Source organism: Mastomys coucha, unplaced genomic scaffold (genome assembly GCF_008632895.1).
Source record: "Mastomys coucha isolate ucsf_1 unplaced genomic scaffold, UCSF_Mcou_1 pScaffold5, whole genome shotgun sequence".
Lineage (NCBI taxonomy): Eukaryota > Metazoa > Chordata > Mammalia > Rodentia > Muridae > Mastomys > Mastomys coucha.
This window is the reverse complement of record NW_022196911.1, coordinates 15,735,629-15,763,329: the sequence shown is the minus strand read 5'-3', so window position 1 is coordinate 15,763,329 and position 27,701 is coordinate 15,735,629. Positions and strand designations below refer to the sequence as shown.

The 27,701-nt window shown below is 42.2% G+C and overlaps 1 protein-coding gene and 1 pseudogene across 1 annotated transcript; both read left to right on the top strand.

Moving 5' to 3' along the window:
• Positions 1 to 6,861: 6,861 nt before the first annotated feature.
• Positions 6,862 to 20,905, top strand: LOC116077339 (annotated as a pseudogene).
• Pdcd2 (programmed cell death 2) lies at positions 20,904 to 27,198 on the top strand. The gene is made up of 6 exons (XM_031355181.1): positions 20,904 to 21,229; positions 21,677 to 21,916; positions 22,658 to 22,789; positions 25,633 to 25,736; positions 26,514 to 26,627; positions 26,765 to 27,198. Exons 1-6 carry the CDS (start codon positions 20,947 to 20,949, stop codon positions 26,921 to 26,923), a joined length of 1,032 nt encoding a protein of 343 aa, XP_031211041.1. The 5' UTR covers positions 20,904 to 20,946; the 3' UTR covers positions 26,924 to 27,198.
• Positions 27,199 to 27,701: the final 503 nt, after the last annotated feature.

Genomic DNA, 27,701 nt, shown 5'->3' with positions numbered 1-27,701 from the left:
TAGTTAATTAGCAAAAGTCCCCCAAATCCCCCAGAGCCTTAACCAATCACAAAAGCACCTATACCCCTGAGATAGAACCAACCAATCAAGGGAAAGAAAGGTAAAAGTCACCAACTCCTACCCTAGGACAGGTTTTAAGTTGATCCTGCAAAGTTCATACCTCTGTCTTCCATCCCAATCTATGGTGGACTCCTGCACGCAGGTTTTCTGCAGAACAAACACTCTTTGCTGTTGCATACTATTTGAGTCTGGGGTGTCATTCTCAGCAAATCATGGACCCTCACACCCAGACCTAGTCCTACTACCTCTTCCTAAGCCAGAGCCAACCTCTATGCATCTTCCAGTACAACCTTAGGTGCATCTAGCCACCAGACACTGTGCACTGGCCCCACCATCCAACTCCATACCCAAACTTCTCACATCTTTTTCCAGGCTATAACCTAGTGGATATCCCTGACTACCTCATTCATGCCTTTTCCACAATCTCCCAGATTTAGCTTGGGTCCTACAACCAGTACACCAGCCTCGTCTGACCTTTCTCACCTTCGTTATGGAGGGGCTATATAGGCTTGGGCCAGTAACCTCCCTATCTAGTCACCAAACAAAGAAAACAATACAAAGAATCAACAAGACCTGATTGTTTGAGAAGATAAGCAAAATTGACAGATATTTGTACAGTTAAACAAAAAGGAAAAAACAAGACAAAAACAAAAAACAAAAAACCACAAACAAACAAACAAACAAACAAAAAAAACCCAACCCAGAGACCAAATTAACAGATTCAGAAATGAACAAGGAAACATCAACAGACATCAAATAAACTCAGAATATTATAAGGGATATTTTGAAAACCTGCAGTCTATTTAACTGGAAAATTTAAAAGAAATAGAAAAAAAAAAAACAAAAAACAAACAAACAAAAAAACTCCACGAGAGGACCCCAGCCTGGTGCCACACAGCCCAGGTTGGATTTAGCACGTCCAAAATGAGTCCCAAAAGTTGCCACATGGTCCCGGTGGGCACAGCAAGACTGAGACTACCCTTGTCTGGTACAACACTTCATGGAGGGGTATAGCATTCTTGAGAGGATCAAGACATCCAGAGTCCCCAGGCACCACTAAGATGAGCAAGTTAGTGGTAAAGAGATGGAAGGGAAAGGGGAACAGAATGGTGTATAGATACTGAAGAGAGGCAGAACTGGACACTGGAGAATAATGAGGAACAGGCTAATGTGAGTAACCGTGATGCCACCTGAGGCCGTACTGAGGTCCTGGCCTGCTGCAGCCAAGGTCCATGTCTGGGTTCATAGTCCTGCAGCAATGGGGGATGGTGGAAGGCCATTCAGATGTTCCTAATCTGTCACTTGGAGCCATGTTGATGTCTGAGGGCTGTGCAGAGCTGACCCCACCCCTCACCAGCTGCAGCACTTGGGAGAGCTGGTCCTCCCTTTCCTGGGCATCGTGGGAGAGAACATGAGACCTGGAGAACTGTCGGTACCCCTTTCTGGCTTCAGCACTCTGGAGAGTGCCCCTAAACCTTGCCCTGGAAACACAATAGCGCTGGCCTGAGGGTGTAAGCCCTGGAGAGCTGTCTATGCACCCTCACTGAGTGTGTAGTGGGAGCAGGGTTCTGATGCTTTGATTGGGAAGCTGCATTACTGACACAGAAGGACCTCACCCCCCAATTGGTTTTTGATCTATCAGTAAAGATTCCAGTGGCCAATGGCTGGGTAGAAAGAAAGAGGCGGGACTTCCAGGTTCCTGCAGGCTAGGAGAGAGGAAGAGACTTAACTTGGGGGATAGAAATGGAACAGACTTGGAGCTTCAGGGAAGAACTTCCAAAACTTCCAAAAAAGGGCAAGTGGCCCCTGGGCTTCACAGATGGTAACTGGGCAACTAACTTGAGGGCAGACGACCAAGCCTACTCAGTCAATCAATGGGTTCTCCACGAGGGAAGTAAGCCTACTTCACTGTCCTAGCCCAATGTCAAATTCTTGCCTGAAGCCTACTTCTTTGTCCTGACCCAAAAATTAGATTCCTGTCTGAAGCTTACTTTCTTGTTCTGACCCAAGGTCAAATTCGTGCCAAATTTCCAGAAGCAGCCCCAAAAACTCTCCACATCTCCCCCTTTTTAATTTCATAAACGAGACTGCATCTGTCTTAGTTTGCCCTGACAAGATGCCTTCCTTTGTTTGTTTGTTTTTTTGAGACAGGGTTTCTCTGTATAGCTACGGCTATCCTGGAACTCACTCTGTAGACCAGGCTGGCCTCGAACTCAGAAATCTGCCCGCCTCTGCCTCCCAGGTGCTGGGATTAAAGGCGTGCTCCACCACTGCCAGCAAGAATGCCTTCTTTACCAGTCATGGAATATGCATTATCAAAAGCAGTGCATTTCTGTCTTTGGTTGGTAGGGCTCTGTGCAGAAATTTACATCTCTGACTGCCAGCCAGCTAAATTAATAGCTCTCTCTAGTGTCAATTTTTAGTTTCAAGACATGTATTTTGCCTGCCAGCATGTTGATGTTGTTAAAGGCAAGTTTTATCACATTGGGCAGGAATAAAACTATTCCCAGGATAAGAAGGGCTAGCATGATCAAGCTATGTATGCCATTCTTGAAGCTTGACCAAGATGGAAGTACTGACCTCGGCCATGAATAATTTTATCAGCAATATCTGCAGCATCAAAGCTCAGTGGAGCAGTATTCTTGAAATTCATAATCCCAGTATGCAGTTAAAACATCCAGAGAGGTGTTAGAATTATGCCAAATACCTTGCAAGTGACTTTGAACTTTTTCCCAATTACAGTGACTATCATTGTAAATTTTAGAAGTATCACAAATCCACTGGTATTTGGCATGACATTCAAAATGGCTGCTTACTCTTAAACTCTGAAGCTCCTCTCCAATAATTTGAATAGTATTATAAAGAGCATCAATCTGTTATTCCAAATGCCTATCTAAATCCTCTTGAATACTCAGAACATTAGTAACATTTTTTGCTAAATGATTAACAAAAGTAGCTGTCTTAACTTCTTGTGTCAAAACAATTGCAGAAGCAGTGGTGCTAGCTATTAATATAATTAAAGCTGCTATACCAGCTATGATAAAGCCCACTACCCTCTAGCTTCTGCTTAAAGTCTGACTCACTTCTTTCAGTATTAATTAGCAAGCTTTTTTTTTTTTTCAGAATACCAAGATCCTATAATACTCACAAGCAATAAGCAAAAGCTGGCTGATACACCACCATAGCAGACATGCCAGGTTTCAACACACTAACACAATTAGAAAGTATCCAATTGATACAACTTACATTAAATACTGTAGAAGAAACAAAAGCAATTTTAACATGGCCAGTTAATAAAGACTAGGAGCCTTAACACATGCACTAACAATTGTTTGAAACACAGATCCTACCCCAATTTTATTCACTGCAAATGTAACTTCATACCAGGCAGCTGTCAATTTTCAAATATGTCTCTGAAAATGTCTAGAACTAGCCTTTCAAATGAAGACTGTCATTTCCTTTTTTCCAATATTGGATTGATTTCTAGACCAGTCCATGATTGAGTCAGAATAACTGGTCACATTAAAGGAAATATAAGGGTCATTATAACAACTTTTCTATTTGATTAATTTTTCTAAGGCAGCTTCCACAGTGTATTAGTCAGGCTAGAAACACAGAATTTATGGGTAGTCTCTATATAGTAAAGAAATTTGTTGATGACTTACAGTCTGTAGTCCATCTCCCAACAATGGTCAGCAGCAGCTGTGAATGGAAGTCTAAGGATCTAGCAGTTGCTCAGTCCCACAAGGCAAGCAGGGAAAGAGGAGAGAGAGCAAATCTTCCTTCTTCCATATAGGTCTCCAGCAAAAGGTGTGGTCCAGATTAAAAGTGTGTGCATGCTCCTTCAATGTCCTGCAGACAAACACACACACACACACACACACAAACATGGTCTCTTCCCCATATTAAATATCTGATCAGGACCATGCCATATGCCAGTATGTGGGTCCTTCCGTTTCACCTAGGCATAAGTATGCCGAGTTGTAGGGTGCCATAGACACTCAGCAGAGAGTTTCTTGACATTCAAATTTTAAAATCTTAAAATAAATTAAAATAAAAAGAACATGATTTAAATAAATTTGTGGTGTACAGGGATGTAACTCCCCCTTTTGTATTTTATGAAGAAATTGTTTTAAAGTTCCATGGGTTCATCCCATAATACCTTTTCCTTGAAGTTTATAAGGAATCCCAGTAATATGGGTATTATTAAATTGTCAACAAAAAGTCTCAAATGCTTGACTGTAATAGCCATTTCCATTATCTCTTTTAATCTGACTTGGAATAACCAGCATAGAAAAACAATGTAGGCAATGACTAATTACATTTTTAGTTGCTTCTCCTGTTAAAACAGTTGCAACTAGAAAGCCTGAAAAGGTATTGTCTTAGTCAGGGTTTCTATTCCTGCACAAACATTATGACTAAGAAGCAAGTTGGGGAGGAAAGGGTTTATTCAGCTTACTTCCACACTGCTGTTGATCACCAGAGGAAGTCAGGACTGGAACTCAAGCAGGTCAGGAAGCAGGAGCTGATGCAGAGGCCATGGAGAAATGTTTCTTACTGGCTTGCTTCCCTTGGCTTGTTCAGCCTGCTCTCTTATAGAACCCAAGACTTCCAGCCCAGGGATGGCACCACCCACAAGGGGCCCTACCCCCTTGATCACTAATTGAGAAAATGTCCCACAGCTGGATCTCATGGAGGCACTTCCCCAACTGAAGCTCTCTTCTCTGTGATAACTCCAGCCTGTGTCAAGTTGACACACAAAACCAGCCAGTACAGGTATCAATAGTCACATGTACATATTTTAATTTTCCAAAATCAGAAATATAAGTAACATCCATTTGCCATAATTGATTAGGTACAAGTCCTCAAAGATTAACACCACTATGTGGTACAGATAGAAATTGAGGACATTCAGGACAAGTCTTTATAATTTGACGTGCACATTCTTGAGAAATACCAAATTGTTGTCTCAAGCTATAACTATTTTGATGATGTAAAGAATAAGATTGTTTGGCCACCGGGCAGTGATGGTGCATGCCTTTAATCCCAGCACTTGGGAGGCAGAGGCAGACGGATTTCTGAGTTCAAGGCCAGCCTGGTCTATAGAGTGAGTTCCAGGACAGCCAGGGCTACACAGAGAAACCCTGTCTCAAAAAACCAAAAAAGATTGTTTGGCCAATTGTTCCTGTGAAAGGCCTATAATCTGCCAGGTATACAAATCTATTTTGCCATTGCCCTCACTAAGGAGTCTGGGTAATCCAGTACAAGCTCTTAAATATCCTATAAAGTAAGGAACAGTACTTTCTCTTAAATTGAGTTGTATTTACATAAATAATTGCAAAATTTGAGAATTAATATCTAAAAAAAGGAACAGTTTCAGACACTTGTAAACCATGAGTTATATATTGGCTATTAGTATACAAATTAAAAGTTTGATTTTTTTAGCATTTCAAAAACAACAGCTACAACACGTAGTTCAATTATTTGTGCTGAAGCAGGGGAAAACTCAAGAGAATGAACATATGATCCAATTAAGTATGCTACCTTCCCATTAGATGAGCCATCTATAAATAAAGTAAGTGCATTTTTATGGGCTGCATGCATAGATTTACAGAAAATACAAAAGCATGCATAGAGGCAAATTGTAACAACTTGTCTTTTGGATAATGATTACCAATTTTGCCTGAAACATTTGCACATGCAATAGGTCAAATATCAGTATTCTGTAATAACCAATTTAATTGCTGTTTGGAATAAGGAGTAAATATTTCATCAAGTTCTTTCCCAAAATACTTTCATGATTCTGTCCTACAATTCTGTATTAACACAGCAACAGCTTCATAACAGGGTGTTAAAACTTTACTTGGAGATGAAGAAACAGGAATCCACATTAATGGTCCCTTTTGCCAAAGAACTTCTGTGGGTGCATGAGAAGTAGCAAGAATGCAAACAGCCAACAATTGACCATGGTCTGTATAATGTATCGTTGACTAATAGCTTCCTCTATTTTCTGCAAAGCTATTCATCCCTCATCAGTTAGTTGTGGAGGGGAATTAGGATTTGCATCCCCCTTGAGAATATCAAACAGAGGTTTAAGTTCTGTGGTAAGCTTACGATGAGGTCTTAGCCAATTAACATCTCCTAACAGCTTTTGAAAATCATTTAAAGTAAGTAAATTATCTTTTTTTTATTTGAATTTTCTGTGCCACAATTTGTTTAGCATATAGCTGATGTCTCAAATACTGAAAAGGATATTGTCTTTGAATCTTTTCTGGAGCAACAATTAATTCCCAAGATTATAAAGCTTGTAGTATAAGAGCAAAGGCTTGTAGTAAAACTCCTTCAGAGAGATCCGCTAATAAAATATCCATATAATGAATAATATACACAGAAGAATTCAAAATCCTAATCTCTTGTTTGAAGTAGCAACAATTTTTTGACCTAATGTAGAGCTGTTAGTCATTCCTTGAGGCAAAACTTTCCAATGGTATCACTTCATGGATTCTTTAAAATTTCAAGCAGGCACACCAAATGCCAAACTTTTACAGTCATCAGGATGCAAAGGAATAGTATAAAAACAATCTTTTCTATCTATGATAAGGTGCAGGTGCGCACGTGTGCCACAGCTGGTCGCTGACTTGAGTGGTAGCGGGCTGGTGGGGAGTTGCCCTCAGAACGGGTGGAAGAGTGGAGGGGAGAGAGGGGTGAAGAGGCACTCCGGAGTAAGGGAGGCGAGGGGGCGGGGTTGGGGGTGGGGAGCTGCGCCGCCACCGCCTGGGACTCAAGGGTGGGGGACGGATGAGCCCGGGATGATGATGGGGGTTTGGGAGAGAGGAGGAGCCGTGATCCCCGGAGCAGCAGGACCAGGAAGGGGCCCCGGTAGCTGCAGCGAGCTTGACTTTAGAGGCGCTTCGGCCCTGCAGAGACCGGGAGCAGCAGAGTGCTGAGGGGAGGTCGGGACCGTGGCCGGAGTGCTGCGGCCCCCGCGGCTGTGTCCCGCTGGAGAAAGGCTGAGTATCCCGGAACAGCCTCAGCAACTGGCCTCCCGACAGCCTGGGGCATCAGCCCGTGGCCAGGAAGCCCACCATCTCCTGCTCAGGGCAAGAAGAATCGGCGACTCCAGTGTATAGACAAAAATAACAACAGATGAAAATCCCAAGTAAAAGAAAGAAGTTGATTCTGTTCTCCCTCAGGAAGTTTCCATTAAGGCAACTAGACCTAGCTGGAGTTGGCGCAGTAGTAGCAGCACCTCTATCTCTCGTGAGAACTCGGAGCTCTATGTCCAAGACTGGTTCCTTGCAACTTATCTGCAAGACAGAACCAATTACAGATCAACTTGATTATGACGTTCCAGAACATCAGTCTCCCGGTGGTATCAGTAGTGATGAGGAAGAAATGTTAATCAGTGAAGAGGAAATACCATTCAAAGATGATCCAAGAGATGAGACTTACAAGCCCCATTTTGAAAGGGAAACCCCAAAGCCACGGAGAAAATCAGGGAAGGTGAAAGAAGAGAAAGAAAAGAAAAAAATTAAAGTGGAAGTAGAAGTAGAGGTGAAAGAAGAAGAGAATGAAGATAGGGAAGATGAGCTTCCTAGGAAGAGAGAGAGAAGGTGAAAAGACGACAAAAGTCCACGATTACCCAAAAGAAGAAAAAAAGACTCCAATATGTCCGTTGTGAGATGGAAGGATGTGGGACTGTTCTTGCTCACCTTCACTATTTGAAGCACCACATTAAATACTAGCATTTGCTGAAAAAAAAAAAAAAAAAGATATATGTCCCCATCCCTCCTGTAGACGACTCTTCAGGCTCCAGAAACAACTTTTGCCAAGCATCATACAGACTAGAGGGATTATATCTGTGAATATTGTGCTCAGGCCTTCAAGAGTTCCCACAATCTGGCAGTACACGGGATGATTCATATGGGCAAGAAGCCATTACAATGTGAGATCTGTGGATTTACTTGACAAAAAGTATCTCTTGGTTGGCACATGAAGAAACATGATGCAGACTCTTTCTACCAGTCTTCTTGCAATATCTGTGGCAAAAAAAAAAATTGAGAAGAAAGGACAGTGTAGTGGCATACAAAGCAAAAAGCCACCCTGAGGTGCTGAGTGCAGAAGCTCTGGCAGCCCATGTGGGCCCCCTCATCACCAGCACAGATATCTTGGGCACTAACCCAGAGTCCCTGACACAATCCGCAGATGATCAGGGGCTTCCTCTTCTTCCTGAGCCCTTGGGAAACTCAACATCTGAAGAGTACCTACTGCTAGATGCTGAGGAGATGTCAAAGTCATACTGCAGTGGGACAGAACGGGTGAGTCTTATGGCTGACAGGAAGATCTTTGTGGGAAGTGGCAGCAGTGGGGGCACTGAAGGGCTCGTCATGAACTCAGATATACTCGGTGCTCCCACAGCGGTTCTGGTTGAAGATGCAGACTCTACTGGACCCTAGTGCAAAGGAAGTAAAGGTAACTGAGCAACTAAACTGAGGGCAGGTAGGTATGCTGTGAAATTCACAAAGAATCAATAAATAGTTAAAAAAAAAAAAAAGTCCAGGCCCAGATTCATTTGGTAACAAAATTTTACCAGATATTCAAAAGAGATCAACACTCAGTCATTCTTAAACTATTTAAAAAATAGAAACAGATGAAGCACCACCCAAACTACTCCTATGAAGACAATATCACTCTCATATCCAAATCATGTAAAGACACAGCAACAAAAAACTACAGGCCAATATCCCTGATGAAGACAGGTTTAGAAATACTCAGCAAAGTACTTGCAAACAAAGTAGAGATATACATCAAAAAAATCACCACCAAGACCAAGTTGGCGTTATCCCTGAAGTGGAAAGATGGTTCAACATATGCAAGCCAATAAATGTAATAAACTACACAAATTAACTTAATGAAAAAAAATCACATAATTATCTGAATAGATTCAGGAAGAGCCTTTGACTAAACTGAACATGCCTTTAGGAAAAAAAAGTCTTAGGAAACCTAGGGTTAGAAGGAACACATATCAACATAATAAAAGCTATATACAGTCAACAAACAGCCAAACACCATCCTAAATGGAGAAAAGGCCTAAAGCAAGCACACTGAAGTCAGGAATGAGACAGGGATGTCCACTATCCACACTCCTTTCCAACACTGTGCTCGAAGCACTCATTGGAGCAACAAGGCAAGAGAAGGAATGGAAGTAGAGAATGAAGGAGTCAAACTATCCCTATTTGAAATATGATACTAGACATTAGAGATCCCAAAACTCAACTAGCTATCCTTTATCTATAAAGGATTAAAAATTTAGCAATGTGATATGATTCAAAATCAACTTATACAATCAATAACTTTTTTATACACCAACAAATCAGACATACAAAGAAGATCATGGATACTCTCCCATTCACAATAACCTTAAAGAAAATATTACCAGTTGGGCAGTGGTGTTGCATGCCTTTAATCCCAGTACTTGGAAGGCAGAGGCACACAGATTTCTGAGTTCAAGGCCAGTCTGGTCTACAGAGTGAGTTCCAGGACAGCCAGGACTATACAAAGAAATGTAGAGTTAACATTGTGAAAATGACCATTTTACTAAAAGCTGTTTATAGATTCAATATAATCAATCCCAATGAAAATCATTCATTGTTAGTGATATTGCAAACTAGTGCAACCACTATAGAAATCAGTGTGAAGAATTCTCAAAAAGGTAAAAATAAATCAACCATATGATCCAACTATACCACTGTAGTGTGTAATTATTAAAAAACAATCCATGCTATCGCCTCCCTGTCTGGTAGTCTGCCCAAATTCTGGTAGTTCGTTTGCCACCCAACCCATTCACATTCTCAGCCATCCACTCCCTATGGCTGGCTAATTGTCACAAATCTCCATGACCCAATAAAATCAAAACTCTTGAGGCTTATAATTTATCAGCTAGATTTATATCAGTAAATTCTCAATCCACAAAATGTCCACTGAAAGAACTCAAAACTCAATAGATATAAACACAAGCTACACTCCTAGATGGAAAAATTGCCCTACATTACTGTATTGCTATTCTATGATATACACAGCTACCTGTGGTTATTTCAAGCCACATGGATCCGGTTTGTTCTCTTCCTCCATCTTTCTCTGTCCTTCTGTCTGTCCCCTGCGTTCTCTCTCTCTCTCTCTCTCTCTCTCTCTCTCCCTCCCTCTCTCTCTCTCTCTCTCTCTCTCTCTCTCTGAAACTCTTAGCTCCGCCTACTTTTTTCATTGCCCAATCACAGCCTTATATTTCACCTGCCCTCGCCTGCAGATTGACAGCAATCCACATACCACTCTTTGGCATGTGGCCAGGGGACCCCACAAAATACACAGCCTTCATTGCTATTCTATTCGTGCACAATAATAAGGAAATGGAACAACTTAAATGTCCTTTTTTTTTTTTTTTTTTTCAAGACAGGGTTTCTCTGTGTAGCCCTGGCTGTCCTGGAACTCACTGTGTAGACCAGGCTGGCCTCGAACTCAGAAATCTGCCTGCCTCTGCCTCCCAAGTGCTGGGATTAAAGGCATGCGCCACCACTGCTGGGCAACTTAAATGTCCTTTAACCAACAGGTGCATAATGAAAATGTGGTTACATCTACACTGTGGAATACAAGTCAGTGGTAAAGAAAAATGAAACCATAAACTTTGCATGTAAATACAGGGAACTAGAAAAGATCTTATTGAGTGAGAAAACCAGAAAGAAAACTGTTGCATGTTCTGTCTCATTTGAGAGTCCTAGCTCCAAATCTTCAGATGCAAGTACATAGCCTATAGCAACTACAGAAACCAGGAAAGTAAAACGAACCATTGTCAGATTAGGGGGTTAAGGGAAGCAATAGATGGGGGATAGCAAGGTACAAATAATCTCATCAGGGAAATGGAGAAAGAGGGGCTTCTATAGGAGAGGGAAGTAAATACAGAAGAAGGTGGAGGAGGATAAAGGGGAATAGAGGTTGGAGGTGGTATAATAACAATATGGGTGGCTGAAAAACCCACAGGAAATCATGTTGATAACTATTTACCTAAAAATGCTATAATGTGCACAATTCATTACACACACACACACATAGTTTAATAAACTTATCTCATCTAGGCTAATGGTGTTTTCTCCAAGAGCCAAAACCATCTGAGAAAAGAACAAAAAACAAAACACAGCCAACACTCACAGCAGACACTCTTTATAGAGTTGTTGGCCAGGGCCATTTAAGAGACTCCCAAAACATACAGTCTATTGTTATTGCCATTGGTTACCAGCAGCAGCAGCAGCAGCAGCAGCCCCTGCCACCAGAGGTGGAAAGTAAGTAAGTTCCTGTAGGCTTAGATTTTTTCAAAACCTACTTAAACAACGGTTCTCAAATGCTTCGAACCCCCATCATCCAAAGGTAGGGGAGAAAAGATGGTAAATAGGGGACAAGGGGATGTGGACCTGTTTAGAAGTAGTTCTTTGGGGGCGATTCCAATCTCCGTTTGTCAGGATACCAGCAGTCTAGTTCAGTAGTGTCAGAATAGCAACAGTGCATTCCAAAAGTGTGAGCAGCAGCATACGCAAGCAGAAACTGCCAGCCTTCCACCAAATTGGCACGAGTCAGCTGGAGTGACCAGGACCAGCCAGAATGCCAGTAGTTCTCTGTTGTGTCTTTTTCAATGAAGTGAAGATCGGTGTAGACAAGAGACTAAGCATTGCACAGCTAGCTATGCAAGCGCCCTATCACTGTCCACTGAGTTCTACTTACACCTCTCCAAACATCAGGTGTCCTCTCACAGGTCTTGCCTCAGCAAAACATGACATGAATCTGTTTTAGCAAAATATCATGTGAGTCTGCACTATATGACACAACCAGAAATTTCCACTTCAAGTCCCCATTGACAAAAACACCATGTACTTCAGAAACAGGGCCCAGAGACCCTTGAGCTGGAACTGACTTGAATATCTTATCCCCAAGGACTAGTTTTCATGGTATCAGAAAGTGCCATGCCATCTCCCAAAGGAGGGAGGCAACCAATAGTCCTATTCAACTATGATGTCTATGAACCGCATCAATGAACAGCAAGGCATACTAAGCCTACAGGTGCAGTAGTAGCACACATACCTTGGTGATAAACAACTATTCTTTAGTTTTACTTAAGACTCAGTCAATAAGAGGAATACCATGCTTGGTACCGGGAACTTAGCTAACTACTCATGGCTTGTGAAGTCATGGCTACTGGAGGAGAATCTACAACCACTAATGTACTAAACCAGCATAATCCCTGAGAAAATCTATTAACATGTATCCTTATATACACAGGAAAGTGTAGTCTTCACCACTCATCAAGGAAATGTCTCTTTGCAACTGACGGAGACCACTGCAGAAAACCTCTGCCAATCAAAATGCAGAGTTGTTGAGCCCAGTCCCCATGGATACAGCTACAAGATGCACCAACACCTAGGATCAGGTTATGTTGCAGAAGAGGGGGTGGAAATATTGTAAGAGCCAGAGGATCTGGAAGTTTGCTGTGAGATTATGTTCCCCAGAAACGTCTGAAGCTACACTCATAAAGTCTCACAAACATGGCCACCAAAATTGTGAGCTGAACAAAGATGATATCAATGAACATGTGAAACTGGAGAGAGGAAAGCTCAGGAGGCCTCAACCCTGCAAAAAGAATGACAGGCAACTGAGTAACGGGACGCAAGCCTTTATATACCCTCTCAATTTCAAATGTAATGTACTTTCAGAAACTGTCTCAGCTGAGAAAAATCACCCCAGCTAGAACATGAGGTGAATCATAGCTACTGTGGACAATCTGAAGCACCCCCATAGCTCATACCTGAGATTAAAGCAAAACATATTCCCACAACATTTCTGTGTTTTTAAAGAAACTAAACATTCTCACTATAGTCAGTTACTGCAAAGATCATAAAGAATGGCCTGAAGTCCTATGTGTTTGTCCCTCACCTTGCGTCTCTTGTCCCCAGAAACAAACTGAAGCGCTGTGGCCATCTTTCTCATGTGCTCTTATGGTAGACCACAAACATAACCAAGAGTTCCTCCTCCCTTCATTCACCTCTTTGCAACAGGACCTTGAAACTCCTCAAAGAGCAGGTCCTATGTTTATTGGATCAGCTGGCCAATTGCAGCACAACAAGAAAAAGCTTCTACATGGACAATGGAAGAACTATGGCCCCACTCACTGCTTCCATCCTAATGCATATCAACAACCCAACAGTTATAAGAGTAGCTAACCATTCAGCCTCAGGACTGAAACTGCATAAACAGCAAGTCCAAGGGTGACATGCCATGGCCACATAACCCTGAGAGTGATACATCTTGACCATATTGTTCGAGGAGTTGTAATGGAGCCCAGTGGTTCACAATATGAGTTTGCTGAGTGCAAAGCCAAAAATCATAGTCCATGAAAGGGTGAAGATTTGGATTGCCTCCAAGCAGAAACATATAGCTCTCAAAGATGGCATGCTCTCCCTGAACAGTGAAAGGGCAAGGAATTTATTTGGGAAGTCTGTACATATTCACATGGGGATGTTTAGGTTTGGTCTTTTTCTATCAATTGTAATGCAAAGTGCATGCCCCCAACTTTGATTGTCTTAGAAACGAGAGAGTATGCACATATACCTTGGCCCCAAATTGTTTCTGATTGGTAAATAAACATGCCAACAGCCAATAGCTGGGCAGGAGAGGCATAGGTGGGGTTTAGGCCTTAGGTGTCAGAGAGAGAACCATGAGGAGGAGAAGGGGAGTGCAGGAAGGGGAAGAGGAGGGGAAGCTGCCAAGGATTAGGAGTCAAGAGAACATGGCCCTGAGGGCTACCCAACTGAGGGTTAACAGCAGCCCAGATGGAACATAGTAAGTAATAAATGACTCAGGGTTATCACTAGGAAAGCAGATTCTAACAACATAGACAGTAGTGTCTGGTCAGCTCTTGTGCTGTTTAAGGCTTACTGTAAATATAAAGGCTGTGTGTGTCTTTCATCCAGGAACTTAAATAGCAAAGTCTGGGTAGAAATCTCGGGCTGGGACTTAAATCAATTTCTACAACATGGGGAAGGTATTTTGGGATGTGTACATAGTGGTAGATGTTCAATTTAAGATAAACACTTATGGGCAAGCTCAGTTATACTCACTGTTCAAGAGGAAACTGCGGCAGAAAGCACTGCTTTGTATAAACTGACAAAGTTGTAAAGACAAGGGGAAGTGAAATGTCTGGGGTTAATCAGCACACATCATAGATAGCTTAACAGTAGTAGGAACCTGCTGATTGCTCCCAGCCTTCATTATTAGCCTCTGACAACTACAGTAGCAAGAAAACTCTGAAAGTCCCAGGAGACTAACCCCACTTCCCTAGACCACTCTCCTAGCCTCACAACTTCCTAGCAACCTGAGGCTCCTTGATCTTCCCATAAACAATCACAGTCCTTCAACTTTCAAATATGACCTGAGATTTGGCTTCAAGTTGGCAGTTAAGGAGACTAGTCCAAAATCTCTATTCCCAAGAACTGGGCAATTCCAGGCAAGTCCAGGCCTCAGAAGTTGCCCCGCCACCTGGTCTGAGACAAGGACAATGTGTCAGCAGCAGTTTCCAGACTTTCTCAGCCAACAGTTCCTAGACCTTCCCAGAAAATCTCCAGCCCCCACACCTCAGTAGTGGAATGTCCATAGAGATGGACCTAACAGATTAACGTAGAGGTCATCTACCCGGGATTTCCCTAATGTGCTTTAAATCAGGCATGAGAGCTACCTTGGTTATCTCTCTATCTTAGTAATGAGGAGATCCCAACATGCTGGACTTCTGCAGAATAAAAACATTCTTTGTGTTTACCTACTGTTTGAGTCCTGCTATCATTCTTTGGTGAATCATGGACCCTTACAACCAAAGAAAGAGGACCTTTGAAGAAGAGTTAAAAACTGATTTATCCCCAGATTCTTCATACTTCTGTGGCTGCTAACAGCACAGGGGTCATTAGCTTGCCTTCTTGGAGAGCTAAGTTAGCCCAGCCCAAAAGAATTCCCTGCTAAGTCTAGTCCAAATTCCCAACCCTGAAGAATCACAAACTAATGAATCATGTTTCTGTTATGCTACTAAGATTTTGGTTGGAGGCTCTGAGTGGTGGTGCATGCATTTGATCCTAGCACTTAGAGGGCAGAGGCTGGCTGATCTCTGTAAGCTCAAGGCCAGCCAGGGCTACCAAGTGAGACCCTGACTCTAAAGCTTGGTGGGGAGGGGATTCAAGTTCTTTTGTTTTGCTTCTGGTCTGCCACCTATGGTAGAAGTGCTGCCAAAATGCAGTTTCATTAAATACTTGTATAGGGAAGATCATCATGCTTGGGATTGAACCTTCAAACACTATAGAAAATATAAGGGCCAAGATGCTGGATAAGGCCAGGTGGTGGTGGCACACACCTTTAATCCCAGCACTTGGGAGACAGAGGCAGGTGGATTTCTGAGTTCGAGGCCAGCCTGGTCTACAGAGTGAGTTCCAGGACAGCCAGGGCTACACAGAGAAACCCTGTCTCGGAAAAAAAACAAAAAACAAAAAAACAAAACAACAACAACAAAAAAAAGATGCTGTATAAGGAAGGAGTTCTTCCTAGTCAGTAAAGCTGATCTTTGCTGTTAGGTAACTGGAAAATGAATATATTTTGTCTGACTACATTCAAAAGGAGCTCACCCTTCATCTTGTGCTGAGGCTTTGTGATGGTTCTGAGAAAGTGAAGAAGTTGTATACGACTTCTAAGGAGAACAAGAGGGAGTTAAAACGGCTATACTGAAATACTGTAAGGTGGATGAAATGGCAAAATTCACTGCCTTCATGGAGAATGCCCTTCAGATGAATGTGGCTTTGGTCCCCACTTTGATAAAATTGTTGTGGCAAGTGTTGTCTGAGCTACTGCTTTTACAAAAGACAACTGAGCATGAATTAATAAAAAGTCAAAAGCGGGACACCCTCAAGAGGATTTCAGATGGTTATGACACAAAAGCTAGTATAGAGCCTTTAAAGTTTTCTCTTTCTCTTTCTCTTCTGTAAAGTCCAAACTGAGAAGATGGAAATAGAGTCCCTGGAAACCTAGAGGTTGAAAAATGCAAGGATTCATAAGACAATGCAAAATGCTTTATTTACTGGGACAAAGGGATTTACCTTTGGTCTCAGGGGTGGTATGGTGGTCTGAATGAAAATACCCCCATATACTTATGGGAGTGGCATGATTGGAGGTGTGGCCTTGTTGGAGGAAGTGTATCACTGGAGTGAGCAATTTGAGATTTATAAGGCCCAAGCTAGGCTTGATGGATGTCTCTTCCTGCTGCCTAAGGATCCAGATGTAGGGGGCTGGAGAGATGGCTCAGTGGTTAAGAGCACTGACTGCTCTTCCAAAGGTCCCGAGTTCAAATCCCAGCAACCACATGGTGGCTCATAACCATCCGTAATGAGATCTGATGCCCTCTTCTGGTGTGTCTGAAGACAGCTACAGTGTACTTACATATAATAGATAAATTTTTAGCCAGGCGGTAGTGGCGCACGCCTTTAATCCCAGCATGTGGGAGGCAGAGGCAGGCAGATTTCTGAGTTCGAGGCCAGCCTGGTCTACAGAGTGAGTTCCAGGACAGCCAGGGCTACACAGAGAAACCCTGTCTCAAAAAACAAACAAACAAACAAACAAATAAATAAATCTTTACAAAAAAAAAAAGATCCAGATGTAGAACTCTCTGCTTTCTTTCAGCACCATGTCTGCCTGAATGCCACCATGCTTCTCACTATGATGACAATGAATTAAACCTCTGAACTGTGAGCCAATCCCAATTAAATGCTTTCCTTTGAAGAGTTGCCATGGTCATGGTATGTATTGGGCCATGGTGTCAAGAGGGATCTTTTAAAAGCACATGTTGCATAGGAAAATATGCAACTCAGCAACAGTGGAAAGACCCTGAACCTGGTGGCAGTTGATGACGTAAGCTGCTGGCCCTGAGTTGCTGAAGGCAGGGTGGGAGAGTGCCTAATGTATAACACAAAGTCTCCTCCATCTTCAGCTAAAATTTTAAGGTGTAAGCTGAGTATACCAGGAATTATAAAGTCTAGAGATCTTGATCAGGCCTATTTTCTCTGCCAGTAAAGAATTAAAAGGCAAGGAAAAAATCTCAAGTGTAATGAATAACAGTGCAGAATCGCAAACACCACAAACAGTAGACAGAGAATCAGCAGTTGAACAGAGGCTTTTATTATGGGCGAGGAAGCACACACACACACAGTAGGTACACAGAGAAAAAGACTCTTAAAAAAAGCTGAGAGGGGGACTTTAGGAACCAAACAACCCAATGTCCTCTTCTTCTTTTTTAAAGATTTATATTTTTTTGAAGTCTGTTTTTTTTCTTTCTCCTCCCCTCTGTCCCCTCCCTTCCTCTTTTCTCTCTCTCCCTCCTTCTCTTCCTCCCTCCCTTCCAGCCCCCTTCTCTGTTCTTTGAAGCTTCCCCACACCCACAAACAATTGTTGTGTGGACTAATCTTGATCTGGCTTCAAATTTGTTAAACCAGTCCATCAGCAGGGAGCCTACTAGCAGGAGAACCCCCGCTGCCCCGCCACCCCCCCCAACTCCCCCGCACTCCTTCAAAGCCTTTGCTTTATGCTGCCAGGCTTTGACTCAGGTCAGGAGGGTGAAGCTGGCCATCTTGAAGTTTGATACCTTTATTGGCTAGCTATGGCCCCTCTCCATATCTGTCTGCCTACCCGGGTGTTTGTCTAACTTGCAACCTCTCAGAAGCATTCCAAGTCATCACCTTTTTTTGTTTATGTTTTTGAGACAGGGTTTGTCTGTGTTGCCTGGCTGTCCTGGAACTCACTCTGAAGATCAGGCTGGCTTTGAACTCAAAAATCCACTCCCTCTGCCTCCTGAGTGCTGGCTTTAAAGGTGTGTATCACCACACCCGGCCTTAATCTTTTACTTTACACGTGCTCAAGGACTTTGAGCTGAGCACGGTATCCCTCCCCCCCCCCCACTGTGGCCAAATATGTATACCTTTTCTTTTTAAATTTTATGTAAATAGATGTTTTGTTTGCATGCATGATTGTATATTACTTGTGTGCCTGGTGCCCAAGAAGTCCAGAAGAGGGTGTTGCATCTCCTGGAACAAATTAGAAGCTGTGAGCCACAATTTAGGCTCTGGGAATTGAACCAGGTCCTCTAGAACAGCTAGTTCTCTTAACTGCTGAACAATCTCTTCAGCTCCTAGCTTTTCTTTTTAAAGAAAATGATTTTATGGCAGGGCATAGAGACCATGTCTTTATGTTCTGTTTATGTACGTTTTGCTTCTATACTCTCATATCAGCAGAACACCTCCCTCTTGGTAAGAAACAGACAATTACAAAATAACTGTTCTAACTTCATAGTTTCTGCTTCTGTAAATATGGTTGCTCATAGGCCTTAGTCATGTAGGCTAAAATTCAAACCCATCTCTCCTCATCCATTGCCTTTAGTCACAGGCTAAACTCACCAATAACAGAGAAGGTAGAAAATGATGCTGGGCTATCTATAAATGTAAACTCTGCATCAGGGCTAAGCTCCTCAAGAGCGTTAGCTTTATGGGTCTGCCAGGTAGGCCTGCCGGCACAATAAAGACAAATTCTCCAACTTTCCGAGTGTGGTTTGGTTTCAAGGTCTGATTTATACAACATGTGGAAACACTGTGTCTAAAAGACAAAGGGAAGAGGAGGAGAATTTAAAGTTACCTTAAACTGAGCAAGATCATAAGTTACTCTGTAACTGAGCAAGTTTAGAAATAGGCTGATCGCTCTGAATTCCTCATGAATAAAGACTCCACATGAACAGCATCTCCTTGACTCTGTTGTTCAGAGAGACCACTGCTTTAGCTATCACCCTGTGCTTTCCTTGCTCACTCAAAGTAATTAATCTTCTGAGCTTCGGGCTTGGGTGTGCTTTGTTTAGCTCAGCTGCACCAAGATGGGAACCCACTTCATTCAGTTACATTACTAACGCTGGCAAAAACAAAACAAAACAAAAAAACAAAAAACAAAACAAAAAAAACTACAGCTCTTACCTCAAAGGGAGTTAAAGTTTATTTGGAGCCAAATTTGAGTGATGATAGCCCGGGAACATATATTCAGGTCTTCCCAAGTACAATGTTCCAATGTGGAAGCACTTTCATGGAGTTTTTATAGTAACAGAACAAAGAAAATTTGAAGTTAAGGTATTTTAACTATACATTGGTGGAAACATTAAGTAGTCAGTTACAGAGAAATCTCACACAAAGACCTTGGACACCACCTGATAGCATTGTGAGCCTTTTGATTGGTGGAGAATAGCCTTTTGTTAATACAGTCCGACAGTCTTTATCTGTTTATCAGGGTGTTAGGTCTGACACTAAAGTGGCCACTAAGGTTTTTAAGGGGGCTAAAGACATCCCAAGAGAAACAGTATCATTTCTAAAGAGTCTAAACTCTTCAAAGTCAAAAAAGTTTTATTAGTTGACCAGACTTTGCAAACAGCTCCTTTCTAGGAATTCTTTTTTTTTTTTTTTAAAGATTTATTTATTGTTATATGTAAGTACACTGTAGCTGTCTTCAGACACACCAGAAGAGGGTGTCAGATCTCATTACAGATGGTTGTGAGCCACCATGTGGTTGCTAGGATTTGAACTCAGGACCTTCGGAAGGGGAGTCGGTGCTCTTAACTGCTGAGCCATCTCGACAGCCCAGGAATTCTTATTTACATTAGCCAATAAGACACTTTTGTCTTTCTATTTTGCTGGGATCCTGTCTAAATCCAACACATAGGTCAGTGAGTATGGGGCACCCCAACTGTGTGAAGCAGAGCTTTATGATTTACGGTTGTTTCTAATGCTCATTCTCAACTGTATCCGTTCATCTTTCTCTTCCACCCCAGTTTTGAACATCCTTTAACCGCATGAAGACAGGTTTCAAGGGTCTGTATTGGTTTACCCTCAACCTCAATTCTTCCACAGGAGAGCAGACCCTCCCTTTGAAAGAGAAGAGGAAAATAGCAAACTTCAACATTAATTGTGATTAGCGGCATTACTTAGGATATATTCAGTTTCATTAAAATAAGATAAGAGAATAAGAAACTGTCTCTGTTCTGAGACAACAGAATAAACTAAACTGCTGACTTCTGCTTTGGGAAGCCTACTTGCCCATTTCTCTTCCAAAGGGAGCATGCATCTGTTCTCCTTTAAGAAGTGACCACCACCAATACCCAAATAGCAAGTTCCATTTGCTGAAGATAAAACTGTCCTAATAGAAGTCTGAAAATTCTGCTTCTGTAAAACTTGCTCAGCTCCTGGAAAAACCTCTTTTGAATCAGGTATTTAAAAAGACCACCCTAGCTGGGCAGTGGTGGCGCATGCCTTTAATTCCAGCACTTGGGGAGGCAGAGACAGATGAATTTCTGAGTTCGAGGCCAGTCTGGTCTACAGTGTGAGTTCCAGGACAGCCAGGGCTACACAGAGAAACCCTATTTCGAAAAACAAAATCACAAAGATTATGTAACGGCATAAGCCATGAAATGTTTCTGATCCGAGCTAAAGGCTACAGCTGCGAACTAATTAAAGTTTTTCTTTCGTCTCCTAGTGCTGAGAATGCCACCACTCCCTCTCACCAGCCTTAGGATCTAGAACCAACACGCTCAGCACTGGCCTTTGCGTCCCGGGATAGTGACAGTGCGGTGGAGGGGTGGAGAGGTTAGTACAGCATCCTTTACTCTCTTTTGCTTCCTGCCTACTAGGTTACCTCCAGTCGGGTCCCAGCTCGAGATCTGACCCCGCCTTCTCCGTTCCGGTCTAACACGTGACCACCCTCTTCCGGTCGGGTGGCCGGAGTCCTGCTGCGAGCATGGCCACCACCGCCCCTGTTCCAGTGGAGTTGGGCTTCGCCGAGGAGGCACCGGCCTGGAGGCTGCGCAGCGAGCAGTTTCCCAGCAAGGTGGGCGGGCGGCCCGCGTGGTTGGGCCTGGCGGAGCTGCCGGGCCCCGGGGCGCTGGCGTGCGCGCGCTGCGGCCGCCCGCTCGCCTTCCTGCTGCAGGTGTACGCGCCGCTGCCGGGCCGGGACGACGCCTTCCACCGCAGCCTCTTTCTCTTCTGCTGTCGCGAGCCGCCGTGCTGCTCCGGCCTGCGAGGTGAGCGGCCGCCGGGACAAGACCCGGGCGAGGGTTGCCAGGGGGCTGAACCCCGGACGTGTAGGACGATCGGTTGGTGCGAGTGGTTGTATTAATCGTGTCGGGCGGAGCTCTTCCCGTTTTTTTTTTTTTGGTTTTTCGAGACAGGTTTTCTCAGTGTAGCCCTGGCTGTCCTGGAACTCACTCTGTAGACCAGGCTGGCCTCGAACTCAGAAATCCGCCTGCCTCTGCCTCCCAAGTGCTGGGATTAAAGGCTCTTCCCGGTTTTAAAAGCTCTTTAGCTTTCATTTTTATCCCCTTTCATATAAAAACTGCCCCCCTGAAAGCAAAAACCTTAGTTTTCCTTCCTAAATGACATTTTACGAGGTGAACCACCGAAGGCGGTTAAAATGTTTGAATTATTTTGTTTCACTGAAAAATCCTCTCACCCTTTTCTCTTCATTTCAGTTTTCCGTAATCAGCTACCAAGGAAAAACGCATTTTACTCCTATGAGCCCCCATCTGAAACTGGAACTTCGGATACAGAATGTTTGTGCCTCCAGCTTAAGTCTGGAGCCCATCTCTGTAGGGTTTGTGGTTGCTTGGCCCCTATGACATGCTCTAGGTGCAAACGGGTGCATTACTGCAGCAAGGAGCATCAGACATTAGACTGGCGGTTCGGACACAAGCAGGCTTGTACACAGTCAGGTAAGACACTCTTTTCAGCTTAGCTTCGCTGCCTCTGTCAACTGAGGTACCCCAGTTTCTGGTTAAATTTGAAATTAGAAAACATACCTTAAAAGTTTTAGGAACTGGTAACATGAACACTTTGCTAATCTAAAACGCAATAGGCTTTATTAGCAGGGAAACAGCAGTTAACAATGGTCATGCAAAAAGCTTTACTATCTTTTGGTTGACAGCACATTCATGCATCCCTGATCTGAAGATTATAATGAATTCTTAATTGTTCTGTGACTTTGTAGACTGTATCTCTTCACTTCATTCATGCATTTGTTGTTGTAAACAGATCTTTGGTGTTAGTAAAATTTATCATAATTATATATAATATCTAATACTCAAGAACAAGTGTGTGTTAACAGTTGGTGTATTATATTGTCCTTTAAATGTTATTGAGCACGGAGTGGTGGTCCTAGCACTCAAGTGCCAGTTGCAGGAGGACTTGGGAGTTTGAGGGCAATCTAGGGAACATAGTAGGAGCCTGTCCACTAACCATAAGCCATGTTATATATGCAGCAGCATCACACATTTAATTCATGTGATGGCTTGCATAAGGTTATATAGTGATTGTCCTATACCATAGCAGCTCTGATGTTCAACTGTGATGAATTTACTAACACCCTGGATCTCAGAATTTACACTTTAGAAATGGGAAAATTTTAGGCCCTCAAAACCAAATGTTTATTAATGATGCTAATAACTTTATTGTAGACCATTTAGACCATACGGTTCCAGACCACAACTTCCTGTTTCCAGAATTTGAAATTGTAACAGAAACAGAAGATGAAATTTTGCCCGAGGTTGTGGAAACGGAGGATTATTCTGAAGTTATAGGAAGCATGGGTAAGGAGTGTGTGCATCGGTTTACAGTACTATGACCAAATATACCTTAGGGAAAAACCCAGCAGGGAGGAAAGGTACTATCAGTGTTTATCTGTGGTGAGGCAGAGAATGTCATTGTAGAAGATTATAGATCCCAAGTCACTACAGAACGTATGACAGAAGTCCTTTGTAAGGTAGTCTTTTAGCTCTACTCTCAGATACATCCTTTGGTTACTTTCTCTAGACTCCATGTTCTAGGGCTGTGTCTTTGGTGACCCACACAGTTGCTGACCATCAGTTCAGCATTCACCCTGCTTATGCATGGGCTCATTCAAACACCAGCAACACACTTTGCCTCATGTTTCCAGTGAAGAAATTAAAGTTCTCGGTATCATGTGTTTGTACAAAGAACTTAGTTTTTATGGTTTGATTTCTACATTTTACTGACTCTAGAATCTGAACTTTTAAACCATAAAGTCAGGTTTATAGAACTAAATTAGAATCTCAGTTTACTGGCTCATTTGCTGCAAGCATTACAAAATGAAAGAGACTTTTGTGGCCCAGTTCATGTTTGGTAACAGAAATACACATCAGGAAGAATGGTACCCAGTAGTCAGGGAGCCTCTTCCCAGAAGGGAGCCCACAGAATGCTCAGCCAAGTAAAATGTCTTGTGACTGTCAGGCAGTGGTGGTGCCCACCTTTAATCCCAGCACTTGGGAGGTGGAGGCAGAGGCAGGCAGATTTCTGAGTTTGAGGCTAGCCTGGTCTACAAAGTGAGTTCTAGGACAGCCAGGGCTTTACAGAGAAACCCTGTCTCAAGAAAAAGAAAAAAAAAAAGCTTGTGACTGACAAAATAATGAAGGGCTGGAGAGATATGTCAGAAGTTACTAGCAATTACTAGCCTTGCAGAGGACCCAGGTTTGGTCCCTAAAACCTACATTGGCAGTTTTCTAATTCCAGTTCCAGGTGATCCAATGCCCTCTTCCGGCCTTGATGTACACATACATACCTACATACATGTGGGCAAAATATTCTATCAAAATACATGTGTCATAGGAACTACCTGGATGTAACTACATTCTGTCTACTCATGCATGTACTGTTGCTCATGTTTTTACAATTGGCAAGTCATAAAAATGTTTCCCTTCAGAAAGGATGTTAATGGGAAGACTGGTGTACTCAAGAGTTGACTGTAGGACCCGGCAATCATTTATATAAGAAGCAATCCTAAGCCTGGTGGTTGTAGCACACGCCTTTAATCCCAGCACTTGGGAGGCAGAGGCAGGCGGATTTCTAAGTTCAAGGCCAGCCTGGTCTACAGAGTGAGTTCCAGGACAGCCAGAGCTATACAGAGAAACCCTGTCTCGAAAAAAAAACAAAAACAAAAAAAAAAAACAAAACAACAAAAAAAAGAAGCAACCCTAAAAGCAGTTGAATTAGAAGCACTTAATCTAAGCCTGTGTTTGACAGTAGATCCCTAGTAAAATATATTCTGAGAATGAAAAAAAAAAAAAGCTGAAGAAAGTTAAATGCATGTTTTTCCTTCACTTTGAGACAGATTCTCATGGAGGCCAAACTGGCCTTGAACCGTCTTCTGCCTTCACCTCCAGAATGCAAATATTACAGGTCTTAGTTATATTATCTTATACCTGCCTGCTGTTATCTTACTGAGTAAATTTATATATTGGGTCTGGGAAAATAGTACAGATTTGCAAAAAGATGAAGGTCTGAATTTATACTGGACGATACCAGAAACACGTAAGAACATTTATTTACAACAAAGATTTAGAAATAATGATCATCTTATTTGTAGTTGGCACTCCATATTTATAATGTTCTATTTAGAGAGGTGATTGATTCTAGAACTAGGGAGGAAATAACTCAAATTATGAAAGAAAGTAGTTATTATAAGAAATTGAAGAAGTTAATAATTAAGAATTCAGTTATTCTTTTAATCCCAGCACTAGGGAGGCAGAGGCAGGATCTCTGAGTTCAAGGCGAGCGGGTCTACAGAGTGAGTTCCAGGAGGGCTACACACATTGAAACCCTGTCTCAAAAAATAATTGAGTTATTAGTGGGTCTAGTGATAGACCTGTAATCTCAGTGACTCAGGAGGCTAAAGGTGGGTTTGAAGTCCAGGGACTTCTAGGGCTACCAAATGAGTTCCAGGCAAGCCTCAACAAATTTGTGAGGCCCTATCTAGAAGAATAAAAGTGATGGGGGTTGAACTCAGCATAGAGCATTTTGCTTAATGTGTACCAGGCTCTTGATTTAATTCCTGGTTCTGAAAAACAAATCTCATTAATCATCAAAAATTATTTGTAACTAAAATGAAGTGACTTGGAGATCTTGATATTTGAAATGAAGCTGATTCTTGATACTTGACAATAAACTACTATATATGTTCAACATTTACAAGATAAAACTTTTAAAATGCTCCCCTGAAGTAACTGTGTTGTGGCTGAGACCTGGTTTGGGCTGCAAGGAGAAGCGGTTAGGAGGGAAGACACAGGAGGTTTTTGCCTCTGGAAGTTTCCTGGGGTCCCCTATTATTAATGTGTTGCTTTTACACTTAAGAGAACATCAATCTGAGGGAATTTACATTCTCTATGCATCCTGGCTCTTTATGGTAGTTCAATGCCATTAGTTAGTGCCACCCCAAAGACATACTGCTATAGTCCTGAGCCATCATCCAGATTTTAATTTGAAACCTTAAAGACTAGATTAATATTGATTACATGTTACCCAGAAATAAATACTACTGTTACTTGAATAGAGGAAGCCATCTAATTAGAACTAGCTTCCCCGTACATTTGAATTGTGAAATTATGGGATTATTCCATATTATGTTGTTTTTTTCCAGGGGTAATTCCTGAGGAAGAACTAGATTCCATGGCAAAGCATGAATCCAAGGAAGATCACATATTCCAAAAATTTAAATCCAAAATAGCCCTTGAACCAGAGCAGGTAAAATGGTATATATACTTCATTGTGTTCTCAAAATGACAGCCACACCTTTTTTTAGCTTATAAAACCTATATGATTCACATGCCTATATACTGCACACACACACAAATGTCTACACAAATGTTAAAAAAAAAATCCATAACATGTTAATGTTAAGTTTTCCCCACTAAGTTGCTTTATCATAAACAAAAATTCCTAAAAACATGGGATCAAGTTAGTGTCCAGGATAATAGGAAGCTTTGATGGTAGTTTTTGGAAATGGTGCTAAGTCTTAAACAAAAGACAGGAAAAAACACTCTGAAGCTGATTATAGGGAATTTACTTTTTAAAACAATTTAGCCAACCCCATGTTTGACTTCATATATATTCTTTTTTAAGCATTGAAGGATCCTGACTATATATAAAGACAAGTGCTAACTAGCTACCTTGCGCCACATTTTGTATGCAGACTCTAGTAATGAGTTAGTACAGTGTAGTGATAGAGATGAGCCTGAACCTGAGTTTGATCCCTGGGACCCACACAGTAGAAGCTGACTTCTACACTTACACTTTGACATGAGTGCTGCCATGTGCATGTGTGTACACAGTAATTTTTATTGTCTTAGAAGATTGTGACATTTTAGGGAGGAATATTGCTATTTTGGAAATCAAGTGAAATAATGGCTTTTGAGGTTTAGGGGTGTTGGCAGTGTATAGGAGCCCATGTGGATCTTTTCCAGATGATCCTCAGATCATGGTTCCATTGGAAAATCTTAGATGAGACATATTGATTTTTAGATTCTCAGGTATGGAAGAGGTATTAAACCCATCTGGATTTCTGGTGAAAATATTCCTCAAGAAAAAGATATTCCAGATTGCCCGTGTGGTGCCAAGAGAATATTTGAATTCCAGGTATGGCCTTAAATAATTACTATTCTTAGAAAACTTGCTCTAGGTGGCTCAACCTGCCAGAACAGAGGGGCTATAAAGTCAGAACAGACAAAAGTGCCTTTCTTTGAAATCTTCTTCTTCTGTTGTCCTTTTCCTAGGTCATGCCTCAGCTGTTGAACCACCTAAAGGCAGACAGACTGGGCAGAAGCGTGGACTGGGGCATCCTGGCTGTCTTTACCTGTGCTGAGAGCTGTAGCCTGGGTACTGGCTACACAGAAGAATTTGTGTGGAAGCAGGATGTGACAGATACACCTTAAGGGGTTAAATTCTTAAAAATAAATGTTCCTTATGCTTCAGAACCTCACAATTCCAGAAGTATGAAGATGTTGATTTACAATGTCTGTGCATTGCTAAAACAAGTATCCAGTGACAGGGAATTGAGGTATATCCACAGCGTAGGCCTGTGCTATAAATGTACAGACACCAAGTGGGGTATAAACTAACATCGGGATACCATTATTGATGTTCATAGCATGTTAATTTTATAGAAATACTCATGTATGTGAAGAAAAAAATCTGCTAGAGAGATGGCTCAGCTATTTGGTGTTATTACTGTTATCTTAAGTATATACATGTTTGCTTGCATGTATGTACACCACAAAGTGCCTGGTGCCTTCAGAGGTCAGATGATGATGTTGGGTTCTGTGGGACTGGAGTTAGACACTTGTGAGCAGCTGGGTGAATACTGAGAATCAAACCTGGGACTTCTGCAAAAATAGCTAGGGCTAAGTTACTCTCTGAGCCAGCTCTCCAGCTCCAGCTTATCTAGTAAGAGTGCTTGCTACTCTTCCAAAGGACCCAAGTTCAGTTCCTACCACTCACATCAGGAAGTGCACAACTACCTGCAACACCAGCTGTGGAGGAGCTGATGCCTTTTTCTGGCCCCTGTGGGCATGCATGCATATGTGGCATAACTCTGAGATACACAAAACATATACATAAAAAAATAAAGTTTTGATGGGCAGTAGTGGTGCACACCTTTAATCCCAGCACTTGGAAGGCAGAGGCAGGCGGATTTCTGAGTTCGAGGCCAGC

What these genes read in the sequence shown, in the direction of transcription:
- Pdcd2 (XM_031355181.1), top strand. Translation starts at nt 20,947, where the DNA reads ATGGCCACCACCGCCCCTGTTCCAGTGGAGTTGGGCTTCGCCGAGGAG. An exon ending in GCAGGCTTGTACACAGTCAG is followed by an intron (nt 21,917 to 22,657) that starts GTAAGACACTCT and finishes ACTTTATTGTAG; the next exon opens with ACCATTTAGACCATACGGTT. An exon ending in AGAGAATATTTGAATTCCAG is followed by an intron (nt 26,628 to 26,764) that starts GTATGGCCTTAA and finishes TCCTTTTCCTAG; the next exon opens with GTCATGCCTCAGCTGTTGAA.